Genomic DNA, 20,311 nt, shown 5'->3' on the forward strand with positions numbered 1-20,311 from the left:
GTCAGATAATGTTATCAACCGCCAGTGTGATAATTATTAAAAAAAATAAGTTTTTTTTACAATCGCAATTCGCTTCTACAATTCCCGTGTCTAAACTGCCGCTTGACTATATCCACCTTTTAGAACTGGAGTTATTACTCTATAAGTCACAGATATAAAATAGTTTTAGCAAAAAAAAAACAAAACAATAAATTTGTATACATATATTTATTAATATAATATCAATAAATGCTTACAACTTCATAATATCACATAAATCATTCCTTCGTCTTCTTGCTTGGCGACTCTTCTTTGGCGCTGCTCCTTCTCTTTCTGTTTACTTCTTTTTCAACGCTAGTCTCTTTTATAACTTTCTTGACTTTCGCTGCTTCTGGAGAATACGCCCAGAGCAGCATTTCCAGATGTTCGGGCGTTGGTTCATCTTTGTCATTAAAAAGTTTGGCTTCTGAATGCTGGAAAAATTAAAGCACGTCTTTAGACTATTTTTGTTTTAAAATACAATATGACACACGCCGATGAATGTAAAAAACGAGTTTGCCTTAGACCACACGACTGCAGTAAGACTTATTTAGCTCCCACACACTCTCTCTTTCTATCTCCACTAACTTATATCTCCTCTCAACTTCCGCTCGCCTCACCCGATCACACTTTTCGTAACGCTCTCGTCACGCATTTAACAACTTAATCCCCAAGTCAAAGAGAGTAAAGAGCGTAAAGAAGTTTTACTTCAGAAATATTTCACTTGAAGTAAATGTCAATTTAAGGAAAAAATTATTATAAGACGAAAGAATTAGCCTTGACTTTGGTGTTATTTTAAATTTAATTGCTTATTCTAGACTTTATTTCTGTCTTACTACCCTCAAACTCTCTTAGATAATTTTTGATACAAGCTAGAAGCTTTTTTAATGAAACTGATTTTCCCAAAATTTACTTTTATTGTTATTTTGAACGCAGATTATTAACCCCCCCCCCCCCCAAGCAAAAAGTCCTTAGCACTCAGATACTATACTATTAGGAAATATAGAATACAATACATTGGGTCCTGGGCTTCAAAACCTAAAACCTTAGCACCCTAAAGAAAAGCTCCTTATCCTCCAGATTCTGATCCAAAGCTAACACACACTAAGCCCTAAGTTTCTAGGAAAAAGAGGCCGTAGTCCTCAATAAAAAAAGACCTTAGCTCTGCTCAATAAAGGGGGCCTCATCATAAGATTATAATACCTTTTCCTTGAGCTCCTTAAGGGCGCTGTTCCTGACGATGTCCCAGGTCTTCCCGGAACCACTTTGAACTGTCCGAAGACGCTTGTACTCGCCGCGCACCGATGTATATGCGGCGATGAAGGATTTCTATAACAATTATTATTCACTTAGTGATAGAATTTTGTAAATTAATTTCCAGGTAATGAAAGATTTGTGTAAATAATTGTGTTTTCTCACAAACGAAAAAAAAAACCGACTTCAATTTCATCGACGAGTAATACAACGTAGATCGACGAAAAAATAGTCAAAATCGGTACACCCAGTAAAAAGTTATGCGGATTTTCGAGAGTTTCCCTCGATTTCTCTGGGATCCCATCATCAGATCCTGGTACTAAGCTAGGGATATCTCATTTCCAACAAAAAAAAAAGAATTATCAAAATCGGTACATCCAATAGAAAGTTATTCGGTATAATACAACGTAGGTCGACGAAAAAAGCGTCAAGTAAAAACGCATTATTAGATATAACTCGAAAAGTAGTTGTTAGATCTCAAATAAATTAAAATGGGACCAATTGACATACACCACCTTTTAATTAAAAAAAAATTGTCGAAATCAGTCCACCCGGTCAAAAGTTCTGATGTAACATACACAAAAAAAAATACAGTCGAATTGAGAACCTCCTCCTTTTTTGGAAGTCGGTTAAAAATACATGATCTTTGGAAATGGTCAGTCAAACTTGGAGGGTGCTTAGGTCGTTTAATATTGTGACAGCTTTAGTCCCACAGTTGAGCAAAATTGAGGAAAGAGTTGTCAGGTTCAAGTATACTTTGGTCCCTTACTACCTTGCCCTGAGCTATGTATTTCCAAAGTGGTCGTTTTTGACCCCTTACATCCCCTTATTATCGACCCTCTATGACATCTCATGGAGACTTTATGTCGTGATCGAATTTCTGAATCTGGTAAGTATTTTGCAGAAGTAGGAAAAAACTAAAGATAGGATTTTTAAAATAATTAGTCTATGGGGGTCTGAGGTGTCAGTTCGTATTAGAAAAATGGGTATCTCGACTAAAAGCCCGTTTGGGATAGTACCTCAACCTTACAGAAGATCACAGCTAAATAATACTGTTTTCAAGCAGTGTTGTATTCCTGTGGTGAGTAAGGTGTCCAGAGCTCCTGGGGTTGGGGACAGAGTCAGCAACGCGCTTACGGTGCTTTTTGTTTTGTAGGCGTCTATAAGCTACGGTAATCACTTACCATCAGGTGAGCCGTACGCTTGTTTGCCGACCTAGTAACATAAGGGCTATAATAATTCCTGATTTAAGCACTTCGAATTCCTGTTTTGTATCCCATAGTCTTTCGGATCCTCTCAACTTCTCAAATCCAGATCATAAACCTAAAAATCTACTCAAATACACTACTCTACTCCCGCGACCTCACCTGCTCCTCGGTAATATCATCACCAGCTAATTCAACACAGGTCCGGACAACGCCGAGGCTGATGTACGGGTTGTTTTGTTTACTGAGGTGCATGGAATCGAAGTCATCAAGAAACTTGTCGAAGATTTGGATCGCTTCATTTATATTGGACAGTTTGGTTTCGTCGCGAGTGCCTGGAAATGGAAAAGTTCGTTTCGAAATTTCTCTGCTCCGCTAATTTAGTAAAATGTGAGGCGTGGATCCCCCCTCCCCCTTGCTCGAATAGTGCGTAACGCTTTCAGTTCAGGTTGTTATCTCATTACTCGTTATATGAATAGTACCCGCCAACCAGCATTGGAGCAGTAATGTGTAGTAAGTGCTAGTAGTCCCTAAAACGCTGTCGGTTTGCGGGTTCGATTCTCGCTCGGGATTGATATTTGCTTCTTCTTCCGGTTTGGATGTTTGTCATTATGGGTCTCCCCACCGTGATTCGGAGAGCACGTTAAGCCGTCGATCCTGGTTGTTATGATATACACCAGAGTGCCTAGTGCGAGTTTTATTCACAGAAACATGACAGAAACGCGTTTATACGTGAAGATTATTTTGTATGGGAATTTAAACTGTACAGCCTAGACGATAAAAAATAGTATACGATACAATCGATACAGAGCCATCTAGCGGTAAACGCGAGAACTAGATTGAAATCCCGAATTTCCCATACAAAGTGAAGTTAAAATTTACGCCCGTTACTGCGAGACGGATTAAACAAAACTCGCACTAGGCACTCTGATCGTTATCGTTACTCGTAGTAGGGAACAAATCCACCAACCAGCAGTGAAGCAGCGTGGTGGAAAAAGCTCCTATCCTTCTTCAGCAGAAAGAGATCTAAGCCCAGCAGTGGGATATTACAGGATGAATGCGATTGTGCTTTTCTCCTATATGGACACAGAGGTCTTACTCCGGCAGTGGGACGTTACAGACAGAGTCAGTTCATAGTTTCTTCAATATCATAAATTGATCATATATGTATGCAGAAGTTTGGACACATATTCCTTAATTTTACCCAAAAAATATTTAATTCAGAACAACTTAGCTTTCACCCTACTATTCCTACAAGCCCTAGCAACGACTAGTATAAGCTAACTCACATGTTAGAACTCTCTTCGCTCGACCGATTAGACCTTTGATGGCCAACTTCTGGTAATCGGGATCCCTTCCTTCTAATTCCTTTAATGTGTTTTCCGCTGTTTCCTGAAATTAAATTAATCTATATATTCATCGTGAATATGAAATATCGCATACTTATCTATACTAATATTATAAAGAGGTAAAGTTTCTAACTTTGTTTGTATGTAGGGGGTAATCTTCGCAAATACTGGTCCGATCACGGAAATTCTTTCACTAACAGAAAGCTACACTATTCAGGAGAGACATAGGCCATATTTTATTGTTATTGAACAAAAAATTCAGTGAAAAATCTAATATATAAAATTCTCGTGTCGCGGTGTTTGTTGTTAAACTCCTCCGAAACGGCTTCGATTCTCATTAAATTTTGTGTGCATATTGGGCAGGTTTGAAAATCGAACAACATCCATTTTTCATCTCCCTAAATGTTAAGGGTAGTCCACCCCTAATTTTTTTTTTAATTTTTATATACATTATTTTTTTTATTTTTTTTATGATACAACATTAAAAAATACATACAACCTTAAATTTTCAACCCTCTGCGATCAACCCCTTTTTTTAAATAGCGTTTAGCGACAAGACAACGGTTGCCGAGTCACCTAGTCTTATATATAAAATGCTCGTGTCACAGTGTTAGATACTATAGTCCTCTGAAACGGCTGGATTGATTTCTATGAAATTTTGTGTGCATATTGGGTAGGTCTGAGAATCGGCCAACATCAATTTTTCATACAGCTAAGTTATAAGAGGGGGGGGGGGGAGTTAAGGGAGGTTAATAGCATATAATATGGCAAAACAACGTTTGCGGGGTCAGCTAGTAGTTTATATAGAGAAGGAGTGCAGAATGCTAATATTTTTTTAAATTACGCATAAAATTTTTTTAATCAATAAAAAAACATTACACACACTGCCATGTATTTGACACACACACGCATATATACTCTTTTGTTTATTATTACAGAAGTCTTTGACAACAGAACCTTAATAATGCTCAAACATACAATTCTAATTAATTCTGGTCGAATTTTAACCACTGGGAGACAACGCTTCAGAATTTACTGAGTTATATGTTTGTTAAATTAATTTCATTATGTTGAGCGAATGTCTGGACGACGCTTGAGAGTTGTCTGTATTGAATGTTGAAGAGCTTGGCTATAGGGTAGGAAATAACGGCACAGGAGCTAGTTGGCCTACTGGAAAGCTTGCCAACACACTATCTTCACTCCAGTGGCCATCGGTCCTGCTACACAGATGACCAGCCCACTGCCATTTCAACTTGCTAATTTATAACATCCTAGGTGCAAATCAACGCCTAGCCACTTAACAATGTATAAATGTTTATATAGCTTACCTTATCCTTAAATCCTAGTCCCGGTACGGTGTCGGGGGGCAGTTCCTTCTTTTCTTTAGGAGACTCGTCCATTTCCACATCTGAACTAGAGCCCTGAGGATAGTAAGAAAATTAAGTCACAAAAAGAGATTGAGGTATAGCATAGCAGGAAATATCCTGTTCGAAATTTGGAGTCGTCTGACTGGGAAAGTACCTCGACCCTATAGAAGATCACAGCTAAATAATACTGCTTTCAAGCAAGGTGGCCAGAGCTCATAGAGAAAGGGCCGTGGGTATGGTCGGCAACGCGCTAGCGATGTTTCTGGTGTTGCAGGCGTCTATAGGCTACGATAAACTTAGTGGTACAAAAAATTAACTCACCTCATCATCATCCTTGGGTTTCTTTTCTTTCTCTGCTTTTTCTTTTTCCTTCTTCTTCTTATCGCCTCCTTCTTTTTCCTCTTTACTCTTTTCTAAGTCAGCAAGCCAGTCCTCGAAAACTTGGATCGCCTCTTTTATGTTTTTTATTTTGTCTTCTGCTTTTGTTACTAGAATTGAAAAAAGAAGAAATGGTAAGCGCATTTCTCTAAAAATCAATATTGTAGCAACCACTATACTTTTTTCTGTGACTTCATATGAGAATGCTAAAGGAAGGGGTAAGGAGATTCTGAACAAGTTCGATTTTTCTGATTGTAAGCGGCTACCCTAGAATATGGATAATTGCAATACCATACGTATTTCAAGTACTATACAGATACTACCTCCAACCCTCTTAAGGAGCTCCTAGCATAAAATATCATTGAAAATTCTCCTCATTGTTTGAAGCCGCCTAAGTAGGAAAGTGCCTCAACTTTACAAAAGATCATAACTTAAAATAATACTGCTTTCAAGCAGTGCGGTGAGTAAGGCAGCCAAATCTCCTGTTGATCAGCTGTATCGACAGCGGGGATAAGGTCCTGATATCGCTCTGAAGGCGGTTGGGTATGCATTTTTGCTATTCTAGTACCATAATAATTGTGTTTGCTCACAAACGAAAAAAAACCGACTTCAATTACATCGACAAGTAATACAACATAGATCGACGAAAAAATAGTCAAGCAACTACGCGTTATCAAAGATTACTCAAAAAGTAGTTATTAGATCTCAATAAAATTTATATGTGACCACATGATAAACATCAGCTTTCGATTAAATTAAAAATTATCAAAATCGGTACACCCAGTAAAAAGTTATTGCGGGTTTTCGAGAGTTTCCCTCGATTTCTCTAGGATCCCATCATCAGATCCTGGTTTCCTTATCATGGCACCAAACTAGGGATATCCCCTTTCCAACAAAAAAAGAAATATCAAAATCGGTACATCTAGTAGAAAGTTATGCGGTATAATACAACGTAGGTCGACGAAAAAAGCGTCAAGTAAAAACGCATTATTAGATATAACTCGAAAAGTAGTTGTTAGATCTCAAATAAATTTAAATGGGACCAATTGGCACACACCACCTTTCGATTAAAACAAAATTTGTCGAAATCGGTCTACCCGGTCAAAAGTTCAGAGGTAACATACATAAAAAAAAAAAAAAAAAAAAAAAAAAAAAAAAATACAGTCGAATTGAGAACCTCCTCCTTTTTTGGAAGTCGGTTAAAAATAGTGTATATGTCAGCTTGAATAAACGACTAAAGTTACCTTCTGTACGTTCACCCTGACATTGAAAGACTATAAAAAAACTTAAAATGAATCCTATTATAAGTAATTAAAACAGTATAACTCTAAAATCAAAACATAAGTTGACACTTATTATACGTGTTGGTACAACGCTGTATACTGTTATACCTCTATCTCGCCATAGCTAAGAGCGCTGTAAACTCTCATTCTCAGTCTCAATCTCTACTAACTGTATCGCATGCTTTTTTTATACAACTAGGTCAGCAAACAAGCGTACGGCTCACCTGATGGTACGCGATTACCGTAGCTTATAGACGTTTGCAACACCAGAAAAATTACTAACACGTTGCCGACCCTATCCCCAATTCCCCCCAGGAGGTCTGGTCACCTTATTCACCAGCAGAAACACAACGCGGAAACAGTATTATTTAGATGTAATCTTCTATAAGGTCGAGGTGCTACCCCCGTCGGGCTGATCTATATTTTGAGCAGGAAATTTCCTGCTTTGAACTACCTCAGTTAACTAAATTGTTAATTAGTAAACTCCAAAAAGACACTCACTTGACAGAACCCTCTTCGCCCTCCCCAGGAGTCCTCTGACGGTCAGTCTTCTGTAGTTGGGGTCGTGGTCCTCTAACATCTTCAGTGTTTCTTCCGCCTTTTCTTTGTCCTTGAAACTGAACTGGGAGGTCTTCTCGTCTTTGCCCATGTTTCTGAAATTTTAAATTATATTTGTTTGGAGTAGTCACATTAGATAAGGGAGACCATATTATCTATACATAATATTGAAGTGTCTGTCTGTGATTTCAAAATAACCGAGCTTTTTCAAGTGCATATTTTATTTCAAGTCATCATCATCATCATTTCAGCCTAACGCAGTCCACTGCTGGACATAGGCCTCCATAAGTTCGGGCCAAAAGGGGCATGAACTCATGTGTTTTGCCTATAGTCACCACGCTGGGCAGGCGGGTTGGTGACCGCAGGGCTGGCTTTGCCGCATCGAAGACGCTGCTGCCCGTCTTCGGCCTGTGTATTTCAATGCCAGCAGTTGGATGGTTATCCCGCCATCGATCGGCTTTTTAAGTTCCAAGGTGGTAGTGGAACTGTTTTATCCCTTAGTCGTCTCTTACGACACCCAGAGGAAGAGAAGGGGGTGGCTATATTCTTATTGCCGTAGCCACACAGCGCTATTATTTCAAGTGCGATTCTTAAAATTTGTAGTGAGAGATGATGTGAACGCGAGGCAAAGTAGTGCAGGAATAGAAGAATAATAAAAATATACCAACTTAATAAAATATTAATAATTAATAGATAATATTTGTATTGGGTTTTTCAACTTTCACGCTTACTATGAACACTTTATTCTACGAAAGTTACCATTATTTTTAACCGACCTCCAAAAAAGGAGGAGGTTCTCAATTCGAATGCATTATTTTTTTATGTATGTGACTTCAGAACTTTTGACTCGGTGGACCGATTCCGACAAAAAAATTTTTAATCAAAAGGTGGTGTGTGTCATTTGGTCTTATTTAAATTTATTTAAAATCTAACAACTACTTTTCAAGTTATATCTAATAATGCGTTTTTACTTGACGCTTTTTTCGTCGACCTACGTTGTATTATACCACATAACTTTTTACTGGATGTACCGATTTTGATAATTCTTTTTTTGTTGGAAAGGAGACCCTAGTTAGGTACCATGATAAGGAAACCAGAATTTGATGATGGGATCCCAGATAACTCGAGGGAAACTGTCGAAAATCCGCATTACTTTTTACTGGGTGTACTGATTTTAATAATTTTTCATTTAATCGAAAGCTGATGTTTAGCATGTGCACATTTAAATTTTATCGCGATCTGATAACTACTTTTTGAGTAATCTACGATAACGCGTAGTTACTTGACTATTTTTTCGTCGATCTACGTTGTATTGTACTTGTCGATGCAATTGAAGTCGGTTTTTTTTTCGTTTGCGAGCAAATACAATTATTGTAGTAATATTTCTTTTCTTACGCTTGATTTGGCGAGTAAGCTAGCAAATGCCAAGAGCGTTACGAAAAATGTGATCCAGCGAGGTGAACGGAAGTTGAAAGGGAGATATAAGTTAGTGAAGATAGAAAATTTTACTTCAATCGTGTAACGCACACTCGTTTTTTGTCTCTGTGTATCTTTCTTGTTGTTTGGGCTAATATTCGAAACGGTGAAACCGATTTTTATGGACCGTAAAAGAATATTTTGGAGCAACAATTAGGTTACTTTTTATCCTGGAATTTCATCAAAAAACCGTGTTTACCGTTAATTAAATCCTAAATAGATATGAAATGACCAAACGTCTTCTATTCATTATATTTTGTTACCCTCAAATTCAGGCGAGTGAGAAAGTGAGGAAATTGCGGGGCACAGTTAGCAATATACATATTCTAGGGATCTTCTAATTTAATCAATAAAACACAAAGTTAATCACTTAGAATCTAACGATTTATTTCAGTAAAGACCTCCGTTACTTGACAGATACAATGGCGCGTACCGGGCTCTAGTGACCTATATCACAACCACAGATAACAACTCTACTATTTGTCAACTAACTTTAAATAAAAGGAGGTTCTTAATTCGACTGTATTTTATGTGTGGTACCTCATAACCTTTAAATGGGTGTACTTTGTATATTTACATCGACAAGTAAAACAATGTAGGTTACAATTATAATGAAAATGAAAATGAGTGCTAGTCAGATCTTGGATAAAATTAAATGGTGGTCCCACGACAAGAACCAGTTTAGAAATTAATATAAAAAAAGAAAAACACAAAAATGGCTGTCAAAAAAAATATGACCAGACAAAAAAATACAGTCAAATTAGGAACCTCATACTTATTGAAGTCGGTTAAAAATACAAATCTTTTCTCTATATTCCTTCACGAATAAACAGACTTCGAGACAGCGTTTGTATATATTAAAAAGTTCAACGGGTCACTAACTATGTACAAATATATAAGCATTACGTCAGACTTCAATAATTATGAGGTCTGCATAGTTTATGTTTTGCCTTATTTATATGTGTGTGTTTTGTTACAACATACACACACGGTCGTCTGTTCGTTAGTAAGCGACTTAATGCTTGTGTTGTAGGTAACAGTCAAATGGTATAGCTAACTTTTTTCTTCGTTAAAGATACATATAAATAATACACACACACACACACACACACACACACACACACACACATATATATAAGCAGAAAGCAGGGTCAATACAAACTACACCAACGGGCTAGTGGCAAACGAAAAAAAAACCGACTTCAATTATATCGACAAGTAATACAACGTAAGTAGACGAAAAAATAGTTAAGTTTTAACTGACGTAAGTGATACCCGCCAACCCGCATTGGAGCAGCGTGGTGGATTAAGCTCTGATCCTTCTACATGGGGAAAGAGGCCTATGCCCAGTAGTGGGATATTACAGGCTGAAGCGAAGCGAAGTCGACGAAAAAATAGTCAAGTAAATACGCATTATTAGATATAACACGAAAAGTACTTGTTATATCTGGATTAAACTTAAATTTCGATTAAAGAAAATCATCGAAATCGGGTCCACCCAGTCAAAAGTTCTGAGGTAACACCAAAAAAAGCACGGCGTTACGAAGTTACCCGAGCAACTAGCTATTAACATATTTTAGCGAGTGAAACCACGTTTCTCTACTAGTATAGATATGAAGTCTTCAACCTTGAATGAGACTCCAGACTTATTTGTACAATTGTCCAAACAGACGTATGCAATTATAAGATTTTGCTAAAATTTGACGCTAAATATTTCGCAAATTCTAATGAAAAATCGACGTCCAGTCATGCCCTGGATATTGTAATCGAAATCAATTTTCTTTCGTATGCGAGTAAACACAATCATATTATTAAAAAAAATTGCTTTTACTGAAACTTCCTCATACGTATAACACATTTTTTTTTAAAAACGTCGACATCTTCACTGTCAAAAAATAAATAAATTCAAAACCAATTTTATAAAAATACTATCTGAGTCACCGTAATAATGGATAAACTATATGACGTCTAGTTCTATATGCCTCTTTTATTATGCTATATTATAAAAATTGTATGTACTAGATCGTTCAATAAGTCCCGAGACTAACCTGGAAATGGCGCATACATTAAAAACTCTTTTGATTTTTAAAAAGTACTGGCTATCAATACAAGAATATGTGTAAAATTTTTAAAAATGGAACAATAAAATTATTGATTTTGAAACATTTAAGTGACGCTACGGTTGTAATTTTGATACAATGGAAAAAAACTAAATTCGCGTGTTGATAAAACAATGTTTTTTAATGGGAAAAAATACCGTTGAAGCACAGCAATGGCTTATAAAATGTTATGCAGGATCAGCTCCCTCTAAAGCAACCATTTGTCGGTGGTATGCCGACTTCAAACGCGGTCGCATGGACACCAATGATGGGGAACGCTCAGGTCGTCCAAATGAAGCAGTGACTCAACAAAATATTAACCAAGTCCTCAAAATCGTATTGGAAGATCGGAAGGTAAAAGTGCGAAAGATAGCCGAGATAGTGAAGATTTCAGCTGGTAGTGTTTTCACTATTTTACATAAAAATTTGGCCATGAAAAAGCTTTTTTCTAAGTGGGTGCCGCGTTTGCTTACAACTAATCAAAAGGAACAACGTATCAATGATTGAGAGCGATGTTTGGCGCTGATGAATCATAATAAAAAGGATTTTTTACGTCGGTATGTAAAATGGATGAAACCTGGATATACCATTTCACTTCGGAATCCAATCGGCAGGCAGCGGAGTGGAGAGCGGCTAGTGAAAGCCGCCCGAAGCGTCCAAAGACTCAGAAATCGGCCGGTAAGGTTATGGCGTCTATATTTTGGGATGCGCATGGAATACTTTTCATCGACTACCTTGAAAAGGGGCAAAATATAAATAGTGACTATTACATGTGCTTATTGGAGCGATTGAAGTACGAAGTTGCGGATAAACGGCCTCACATGAACAAAAAGAAAGTGGTGTTTCACCAGGACAACGCGCCTTGTCACAAGTCCGTGAGAACGATGGCCAAAATTAACGAATTGGGCTTCGAATTGCTTCCTCATCCCCCTTATTCGCCAGACTTGGCCCCCAGCGATTACTGGCTGTTTGCATATCTCAAAAAAATGCTTTAGGGTAAGAAATTTGGCTCAAATAGTGAAGTTATCGCAGCAACGGAGGCTTATTTTGAAGCCAAAGACAAATCGTTCTACACACATGGGATAGAAAAGTTAGAAAAGCGTTGGAGGGACTGTATCGCTCTTGGAGGAGACTATGTTGATGAATAAAAATTAATTTTATAAAAAAAGACCTTTTTTTAGTACTTAGTCTCGGGACTTATTGAACCACGTGTTATAATCTGTTATCTAAATAAATAAATAAAGATCAAGCTAATCTAAAGAGTAAACTACAGTCGCGTGTCGGAGCTGACACACACAGTTCTTTTTTTTTGTAAATATAATAATGTTATCAAGTTTTCTTTTATACAAACCCTGTCCTGACAATAAAAAAAAAAAAAAAAGAATTACCCATTTCAGAGCAGTCGCTCGGATTTTATTCGCGTACCTTACGTTACAGAGATTTTTATCTAATTTATCTAGGCCGTGGTCGAAATTCGACCATAATTAAATTATAAGTTTGAAAATTATTAAGTTTCTGTTGCCGAAAGACTATACATATATAGTAATAAACAAAAGTGTGTGAGTCAAATACATAGTAGTATGTGTAATTTTTTTTTCTTTTAATGTATTTTTTACGCATTTTTAAAAAAAATATTAGCATTCTGCACTCTTCTATATAAACTATAAGTGTTCAGATAGACTAGCTGACCCCGCAAACGTTGTTTTGCCATATATGTTATTAACCCCCCTTAATCCCCCCCCCCCTTAGGGGTATGTAAAATAGATGTTGGCCGATTCTCAGACCTACCCGATATGGACAGAAAATTGCATAAAAACAGGTCCAGCTGTTTCAAAGGAGGCCGGTATGGTAACTATGGTGATTTTGCATACATTCTGTTCGTTCTTGACCGACTTTTTAAAAAATATATTTCTTCAAATAATTTGTTTCATAATATTAATGTTAGCTCTGATTTTCTATAGTTCATCGAATAAAGCGTATCGTAGTTGGAAAACATCCAAACAAAATAATCTCACGCTCTTTGTATCTGAGTATCAAGTTTTATATTTATTTTACTGAATCTTACTAATATATTATACATGCGGAATTGTCTGAGGATGGATGTTGGTTACTTGTTACGTACAGTGGCGTGATTTAACTTTTAGCACCTTGGACTATTTTAATTTGTCGCAGTTGTAGAGCTCGTATTAGGGATGTGAGATTCCGAAAAATAATAAATAAATAAATAATTAAACGTATCACACTCAACAGTCCCCAGTATAATGCTTTCCTTTGTTGGGGGTCCGGAAACACACAATACATATCTATGTGGCCAATACAAATGTCTGTCTTGAGCGGGGATCGAACCCGCGAACGCTAGCGCAACAGCCAGTACTGTGATCACTACGCTAACATTTTCGTGACACGGTAGAAAGAGATACTCCCTATCCTACGCTGCGCCGCGGTCCACACTTCCTCCGTCTTACGAATTTTCGATCAGGTCACGTGTCCAAACGGTAGTTTAACATTTTTTACCGATCACAGAAAAATTTAAATTCAAAAAATGTATGCCTGCGCCTGCTAATATCTGCTTGCGCGAATGTTCGTGTTTAATATAAATTGTTATGTTTGTATACGATAGCGCAATAAATGAATATTGTATTTTTATTGTATTTTTTCACTTCTGCCGGCACTACCGGAGTGCAACCCGTTGTTTTTATTACGCGTCTTACCTCGTAACTTTATACCGAGTGGATTGATTTTGGTGATCCTTTTTTATTCGGAAGGTAGTGCTATATATGTATGTGCTCCTATTTAAGTTTGAGCAAGACCTGACGAGCACTTTTTTAATTATCCCTAGTGATGCGTATATGCGTTCTCTTTTTATTACTTGTCGATGTAAATTTGTTGTCGGTTTTTTTGTTTGTTTAGAAAGAAACAATTATTAATTGTTTCTGGTTTTCTGCTAATTTTATGTAACTGAACTTTGACACACATAAATAATTATTCAATTTAATTCTGAAGCGGTAGGAAGTTCACACACACACTTCAGCCAATCGCAATCCACTTCTGGACATAGGCCTCCACGAGTTCGCGCCAAAAATGGCGCGAGCTGTGTGTTGCCCGTAGTCACCACGCTGGGCAGGGTTGGTGGCCGTAGGAAGGAACCGTGTAGGAAGTTCGCCGGGTCGGAATTATCGGTAAGTACTTGTATATAGAAATAAAGAAACACTTTTATCTGGGACATAACTCAATCTCAGACACTTTTATCTCAAAAAGAAAAATTCTAAGAAAAAGACATAACAAATAATAGTAATACAGACAAAATAAAAATCAATACCATTAAAAACAAAAACTAAATTCATAAAAAAAAAAAATCAAAATACGAAACCTCCAAATAGTCATATCACTTTTATCTGTATTGTATCTGTTAGATACCGTTATACCTCAGATAGCACTATCAGCCACATGTGAAACGATCGTAACACACATTTTAATGTCGTTAGGTATGTTATCTTAGATGTTATTGCGATTTAAGAGGCTGTAATTTTTTTTCGTGTTGACGTACGCGTTTTTACATCCTTGAAGATTCGCTTAATTATGTAATACACAAATTTTATTCGTAAAAATATTTTTTTCCGATCTGGTTTTCTGTCCTCATTCAGCGTTTAACGTCCGTGCCCATAACTAAAGCTGTCATTTTGTGGAAACACATACTGCGTGGAAATCCGTAGTACCTGTACATATAGTATTGCTGTGTGGCTACGGCACCAAAGAATATAGCCACTTCCTCTCCCGTGGGTGTCGTAAGAGGCGACTAAGGGATAACAAGGTTCCACTACCACCTTGGAACTTAAGAAGCCGACCGATGGCGGAATAACCATCTAACCGCTGGCTTTGAAACACACAGGCCGAAGACGGGCAGCAGCGTCTTCGGTGCGACAAGGCCAGCCATGCGGTCACCAACCCGCCTGCCCAGCGTGGTGACTATGGGCAAAACACATGAGTTCACGTTATTTTTGGCGTAAACTTGTGGAGGCCTATGTCCAGCAGTGGACTGCAATAGGCTGGAATGACGATACATATAGAATTAATTGATTCAGCTTGTAACATTCCACTGCTGGGCATAGGCTGCCGGAGCTTAATCCACCACGCTGCTCCACTTCGGGTTGGCGGATGTGTTCGACATATAACAATCTCTATGACGGCCGTTATAGTGTGTTCTGGCTTTGTGGTTCTGGCGCCTAAACACCGTCGCCCTCGAGACGATTTCCGTTTGGAGTGGATATTTGTGTTTATACAAATATTTATTTCCGGTCTGATTGTTAGTCCTTGTGGGTCTTCCCATCATGCCTCGAAGAGCACGTTAAGCCGTCGGTCCCGGTTGTTATCATGTACACCAGATAGCGATTGTTACTCATAGTAGGGAATATATCCGCCGCATTGGAGTGTGGATTAAGCTCTGATCCTTCTCCTACTTAGGGAAAGAGGCCTATGACCATCAGGCTATAACGTATGTTAATGTATGTTTTGTTATATAGGTATACACTTTCAAACTAAAAATAATAAGTACGCATTATAAATAACAGGGCTTTTATGTTTACAACTGAACTTAAACAACTTCTTCTTTGTGATTGATGCTTTATGTCAATATCTATACAAATAAATAAAAATACCAAAATAACTTTTTTTTAATTAATTTTATAAATTTATTTTGTAACTCTGCGAACTGTACAATATTTTTTGAATTGCACGCGGACGAACTCGCGGGCATGGCTAGTATATAATAAAAATTGTATATAGTGTCTGTGGTTTTTTTTAATATACAACTAGGTCGATAAACAAGCGTACAGCTCACCAGATGGTAAGCGATTACCGATAGACGCCAGCAACGCTACAAGCATCGCAAGCGCATTGCCGACCCTATTCCTAATTCCCTAGAAGCTCTGGTCACCTTACTCACCAACAGAAACACAACACTGCTTGAAAGCAGTATTATTTAGCTGTGGTCTTTTGTAAAGTCGAGGTGCAACCCCAGTCGGGCTGCTCCATATTTTGAGCAGGATATTTCCTGCTGTGCCTTTCAGTTAAATATAATTTGATATGTATACATTGTGCAGGTGAAACCGCGAGTATCACCAAGTTACGTAACTTTATGCTAATTTAAAATGTTTAAAATAAATATTGAATCGGCGTGATGTCATTATCGCAACGTCGAGGACGAACGCCTATCTATACGTTTCGTATATGTAAATACCAAAACTACCACCACTAAAACCACTACCAACTTGGAACTTAAAAAGCCGACAGATGGCGGGATAACGATGCAACTGCTGTCTTTGAAATACTCAGGCCGAAGACGGGCAGCAGCGTCTTCAGTGCAATAAAGCAAGCTCTGCGGTCACTAACCCGCCTGATGATGAATGATATGTAAATAAACAAAAAAAAAATACGATATTTCATAAATATACATATGTCTAACATACACACACGGCCGTCTGTTCCTAAGGTGTAGTAATTTAAAATACAATATGTAAGATGAATAAAAAAAAATAACGTTTGACTGCTATCAGTCCGTATCTAGCAATGGTTGTTTTACTACATAAGGTAATTCAAACTACCTGTGTTTTACGTAATACATAATGTAATGTAAACATAAATAATTAATGGAATAAGTGAAAGATTTATTTGTGACACACATTGCTTACAGACAAAAAACTAACACAGTGAAAATATGACACGAAAAAAAATTAAACAAGAAAAGAGAAAGAAAAAAAAACAAAATACAGCTTTTAATTATAAAAACACACATACATGTACTAGTCATAATAGTGCTTGCTCGCACACGAAAAAAAAAACCGATTGCAATTACATCGATAAGTACAATTTAGGGAAATGATGAAAAATAGGTAGTCAATTAAATCCGCATTATTACAGATAACTCAAAAATTACTCGTTCGATATCGATATAATATAAATAGGACCACAAAACAAGCATCAGCTTGAGCATCAGCAAAAAAATAATCATTCAAATTGGTACACACAGTGAAATGTTACGAGGTACAATATAATACAACGTAGGTCGATGAAAAAATAGTCAAGTATTTATTTATTTATTTATTTATTTTAACAGTTTTACAGTGCACAGTTTTTCTAAAGTAATAAAACTAAAGCACACACGATATTATATACTAATATAAAATATGACATTAAGCTGTATAAATAATAGGTGAATATAATTGGACAGAAAAAAAAAAATCATATCAAGTGGTTAAAGAATAATAATAATTATAATAAAACTAATAAATGCGGCGATTACATTCTATCTCTATATTATTTTGGTCTAAAAAGAATTTTTTTTAAATATGTTTTTAAAGTTGTTTTTTTTTTTAATTTTTTCTTTTAAATCCGATGGTAGATTATTTATTAAGAAAGGAAAGTAAATACGCATTATTAGATATAACTCAAAAAGCGCTTGTCAGATCTCAATTAAGTTAAAATGGGGCACGACACGTACCAACTATTTCAATTTAAAAAATTCATCGATATCGTTCCACCCAGTCAAAAGTTCTGAATTAACGTACCTATATAAAAAAAATACAATCGAATTGAGAGCCTCCGCCTTTTTTGACAGTCGTTTAAAAATGCTGACTCGCAGACTTCGTATTGCAATGTTTTTTCGTAAATATATTTATAATTTTATGTATATATGTGAGTGTGATTTTAACATGAACTGAATTTTAAATAAATCACTTAAAACTCAATTCACAAGTAAAGATGCGGTAATAGGCATACCCGGAAGTCAAACTAACAACATGACTGTCATGTAAGGATAACCAACTTGTAAATAAAACTTATTTGCAGATATTCATACCTACATAATTATAACATAATTTAAACTTGTGGCTATGCCTGAATTTGAGAGATTTGTAGAAAATTTTAATTATTAAAATTGAAATTGTACAGTTATATTTGTTAAACAATAATAATTGTGTTTTCTCGCAAACGAAAAAAAAAACCGACTTCAATTACATCGACAAGTAATACAACGTAGGTAGACGAAAAAATAGTCAAGTAAATACGCACTGATCCGTTTATCACAAAAAGTACATAACAGATCTCGAAGAAATTTAAATGGGATCATGCCATGCACAGGCTTTCGAATAAAAAAAGAACCATCAAAATATTATAAATTTATGAGGTAACATACACATAAAAAATAAAGTCGAATTGAAAACCTCCCCCTTTAGAAGTCAATTAAAAATAAAAATGAGAAATTAGACATTTCATTTCAAATCACGCGAAGCTGGTTCGTAATATGAATAGCAAATAAAATTACGTGGGCATTTTATAGTTAGCGTAAACGTGATGTCACTTTTTCATATTTATACATAATTGAGTATGATTTTGAAGTCAACATATTTTTTTTAATTAAATATATTTTATTTAGTAATGCTATTTAACTATAATAAAATATATATTTAGGTTATTTTAAATTAAAAAAAAAATACTAAAATATAGAATTAATGGCAATTTTATTTCAATAATTTCATTGAAAAAACTATTAATGATAAAGAATCGTACTTACAATTTGTTACTCAGTAAATTCCTGTATAATACACTGCTACAGACTAGTTAAAAACATTCAAAACACTTTTTAAGTACAATCGCTTCAAAAGCGTCTTTTCGACTATTTTGTTTCAATTCAAATAGTGAAATCATATCGCGCGAATTCTATTCGAATAGTCTACCAAATAAAAACACACGTAGAAAACGAGTAACACTATACAATTTATAGTCTTTTTAATTTAGTCGGCTAGCCGACGACAAATCGACAAAAATAAAGCGCTGACGTCACCTGATTTACCTTCGTACAGCTATTCTCAAGGTTACGGTTATTTCTTTCTAGTGACATCACTATTAAGGCCAAACTTAAAAATGTGAATAATTATACCTAATATTTGTTGTCATTGACTTTATAGAATAAAATTAACATTTTAATCGCTTACATGCTAATCTTTAGTTAAGCTGGTCACGTTTATACAAAAATAAACTGTGTTTTTAATTAATATGCTTACAAACCTTTAACCTAAACTACTACACAAAAACACATCAATTTCCATGAAATCTTGTAAATAGATCAACTAGTTTTCAAATTTCGAAAGGGTATAGACTTCCATTTACTTTTTTTAACCGACCTTAAAAAAGGAGGAGGTTACTCAATTCGACCGTATTATATATGATGTATGTTCAGCGATTTTGATAATTCATTTTTTGTTGGAAAGAAGATATCCTAAGTGTCCATGATAAGGAAACCAGGATCTGATGATGGGATCCCAGAGAAATCGAGGGGAACCCTCGAAAATCCGCATACATTTTTACTGGGTGTACTGATTTTGATGATTTTTATTTTAATCGAAAACCGATGTTTATTATGTGTTATCGTTTAAATTTCATCGAGATCTGATTACAACTTTTGGAGTAATCTTTAATAATGCGTTTTTTCTTGATTATTTTTTCGTCTACCTACGTTGTGTTACTTGTCGATGTAATTGAAGTCGGTATTCTTTTTCGTTTGCCAGCAAACACAATTATAAAATCATTAATTCTTAAAACTTGATTACCATAAAAATAGTATAATGAGTTAACCTTAACAAATAGACATGGTGTCATGGACTTTTTTAGACCTATAAATGGCGATCAATTCCCTCGTATATAATTTTTGACTAACTTGGACCGTTTGAGCAGAGCACTCAATGGAAACATTTCTTATTACTTCTATGGGTCGTAGCGTGTTTTTATAGCATATAACTTTCCTTGGTAAATAGACTATTTAACATAAAATAATCTTTCAATTCGAACCTGTACTTCCTGAGATTAGCGCGCTTAAACAAACAAACTCTCCCGCTTTATAATATTAGTTTAGATTATTATAGTAATAGTATAAAGGCCGTAAAGTAACAAACTCTTGCCTATGTTTGATACATAATAAAAAAAAAAGAATTAAAAAATTGCCCTTTTTTATAAACATGGAACTGTAGGTTTTAGTGTTCAAAGCAAGAAAAGATAAATTAAATTGAAATACAAAAATTTATTTTACTGCCTAGTCTTATATCTTAAAGATGTAGCCGTAAACTGTATTATTTGTAATTTAAATAATTCATATTTTTTCTTATTTCAAATAAGTCCATTTTTGAGTTGATTGGATCGATTTTCAAGTACCTAAGGCCCTCGTTATAAAAAAAATATGAGGAGTAAAATTTACTGAACGAATGACCTCGTTGCATTTCTCGTAACGCCATCTATCATCTATGGTGTAACTACGTTTTCTAATAACAGTATCTG

At 35.8% G+C, this 20,311-nt stretch overlaps 1 protein-coding gene across 1 annotated transcript; it reads right to left on the reverse strand.

Annotated features, from left to right (window-relative positions):
• Positions 1 to 188: 188 nt before the first annotated feature.
• On the reverse strand, positions 189 to 18,752 carry LOC123666136. Its single transcript, XM_045600343.1, has 8 exons — positions 18,555 to 18,752; positions 7,356 to 7,507; positions 5,515 to 5,681; positions 5,155 to 5,247; positions 3,767 to 3,869; positions 2,640 to 2,812; positions 1,222 to 1,347; positions 189 to 452 (listed from the first exon to the last, which is right to left on the reverse strand). Exons 2-8 carry the CDS (start codon positions 7,501 to 7,503, stop codon positions 258 to 260), a joined length of 1,005 nt encoding a protein of 334 aa, XP_045456299.1. The 5' UTR covers positions 7,504 to 7,507; positions 18,555 to 18,752; the 3' UTR covers positions 189 to 257.
• Between the last annotated feature and the right edge of the window lie 1,559 nt (positions 18,753 to 20,311).

The sequence above is a fragment of the Melitaea cinxia genome, chromosome 25 (assembly GCF_905220565.1).
Source record: "Melitaea cinxia chromosome 25, ilMelCinx1.1, whole genome shotgun sequence".
NCBI classification, from domain to species: Eukaryota; Metazoa; Arthropoda; class Insecta; order Lepidoptera; family Nymphalidae; genus Melitaea; species Melitaea cinxia.

Bases quoted from the DNA above. Each gene is read 5' to 3' on its own strand.
- LOC123666136 (XM_045600343.1), bottom strand. From the start codon at position 7,503: ATGGGCAAAGACGAGAAGACCTCCCAGTTCAGTTTCAAGGACAAAGAA. The intron at 5,248-5,514 runs GTGAGTTAATTT...TACTATCCTCAG, and splicing joins AACCCAAGGATGATGATGAG to GGCTCTAGTTCAGATGTGGA. The intron at 2,813-3,766 runs GTGAGTTAGCTT...TTCCATTTCCAG, and splicing joins AGCGAAGAGAGTTCTAACAT to GCACTCGCGACGAAACCAAA.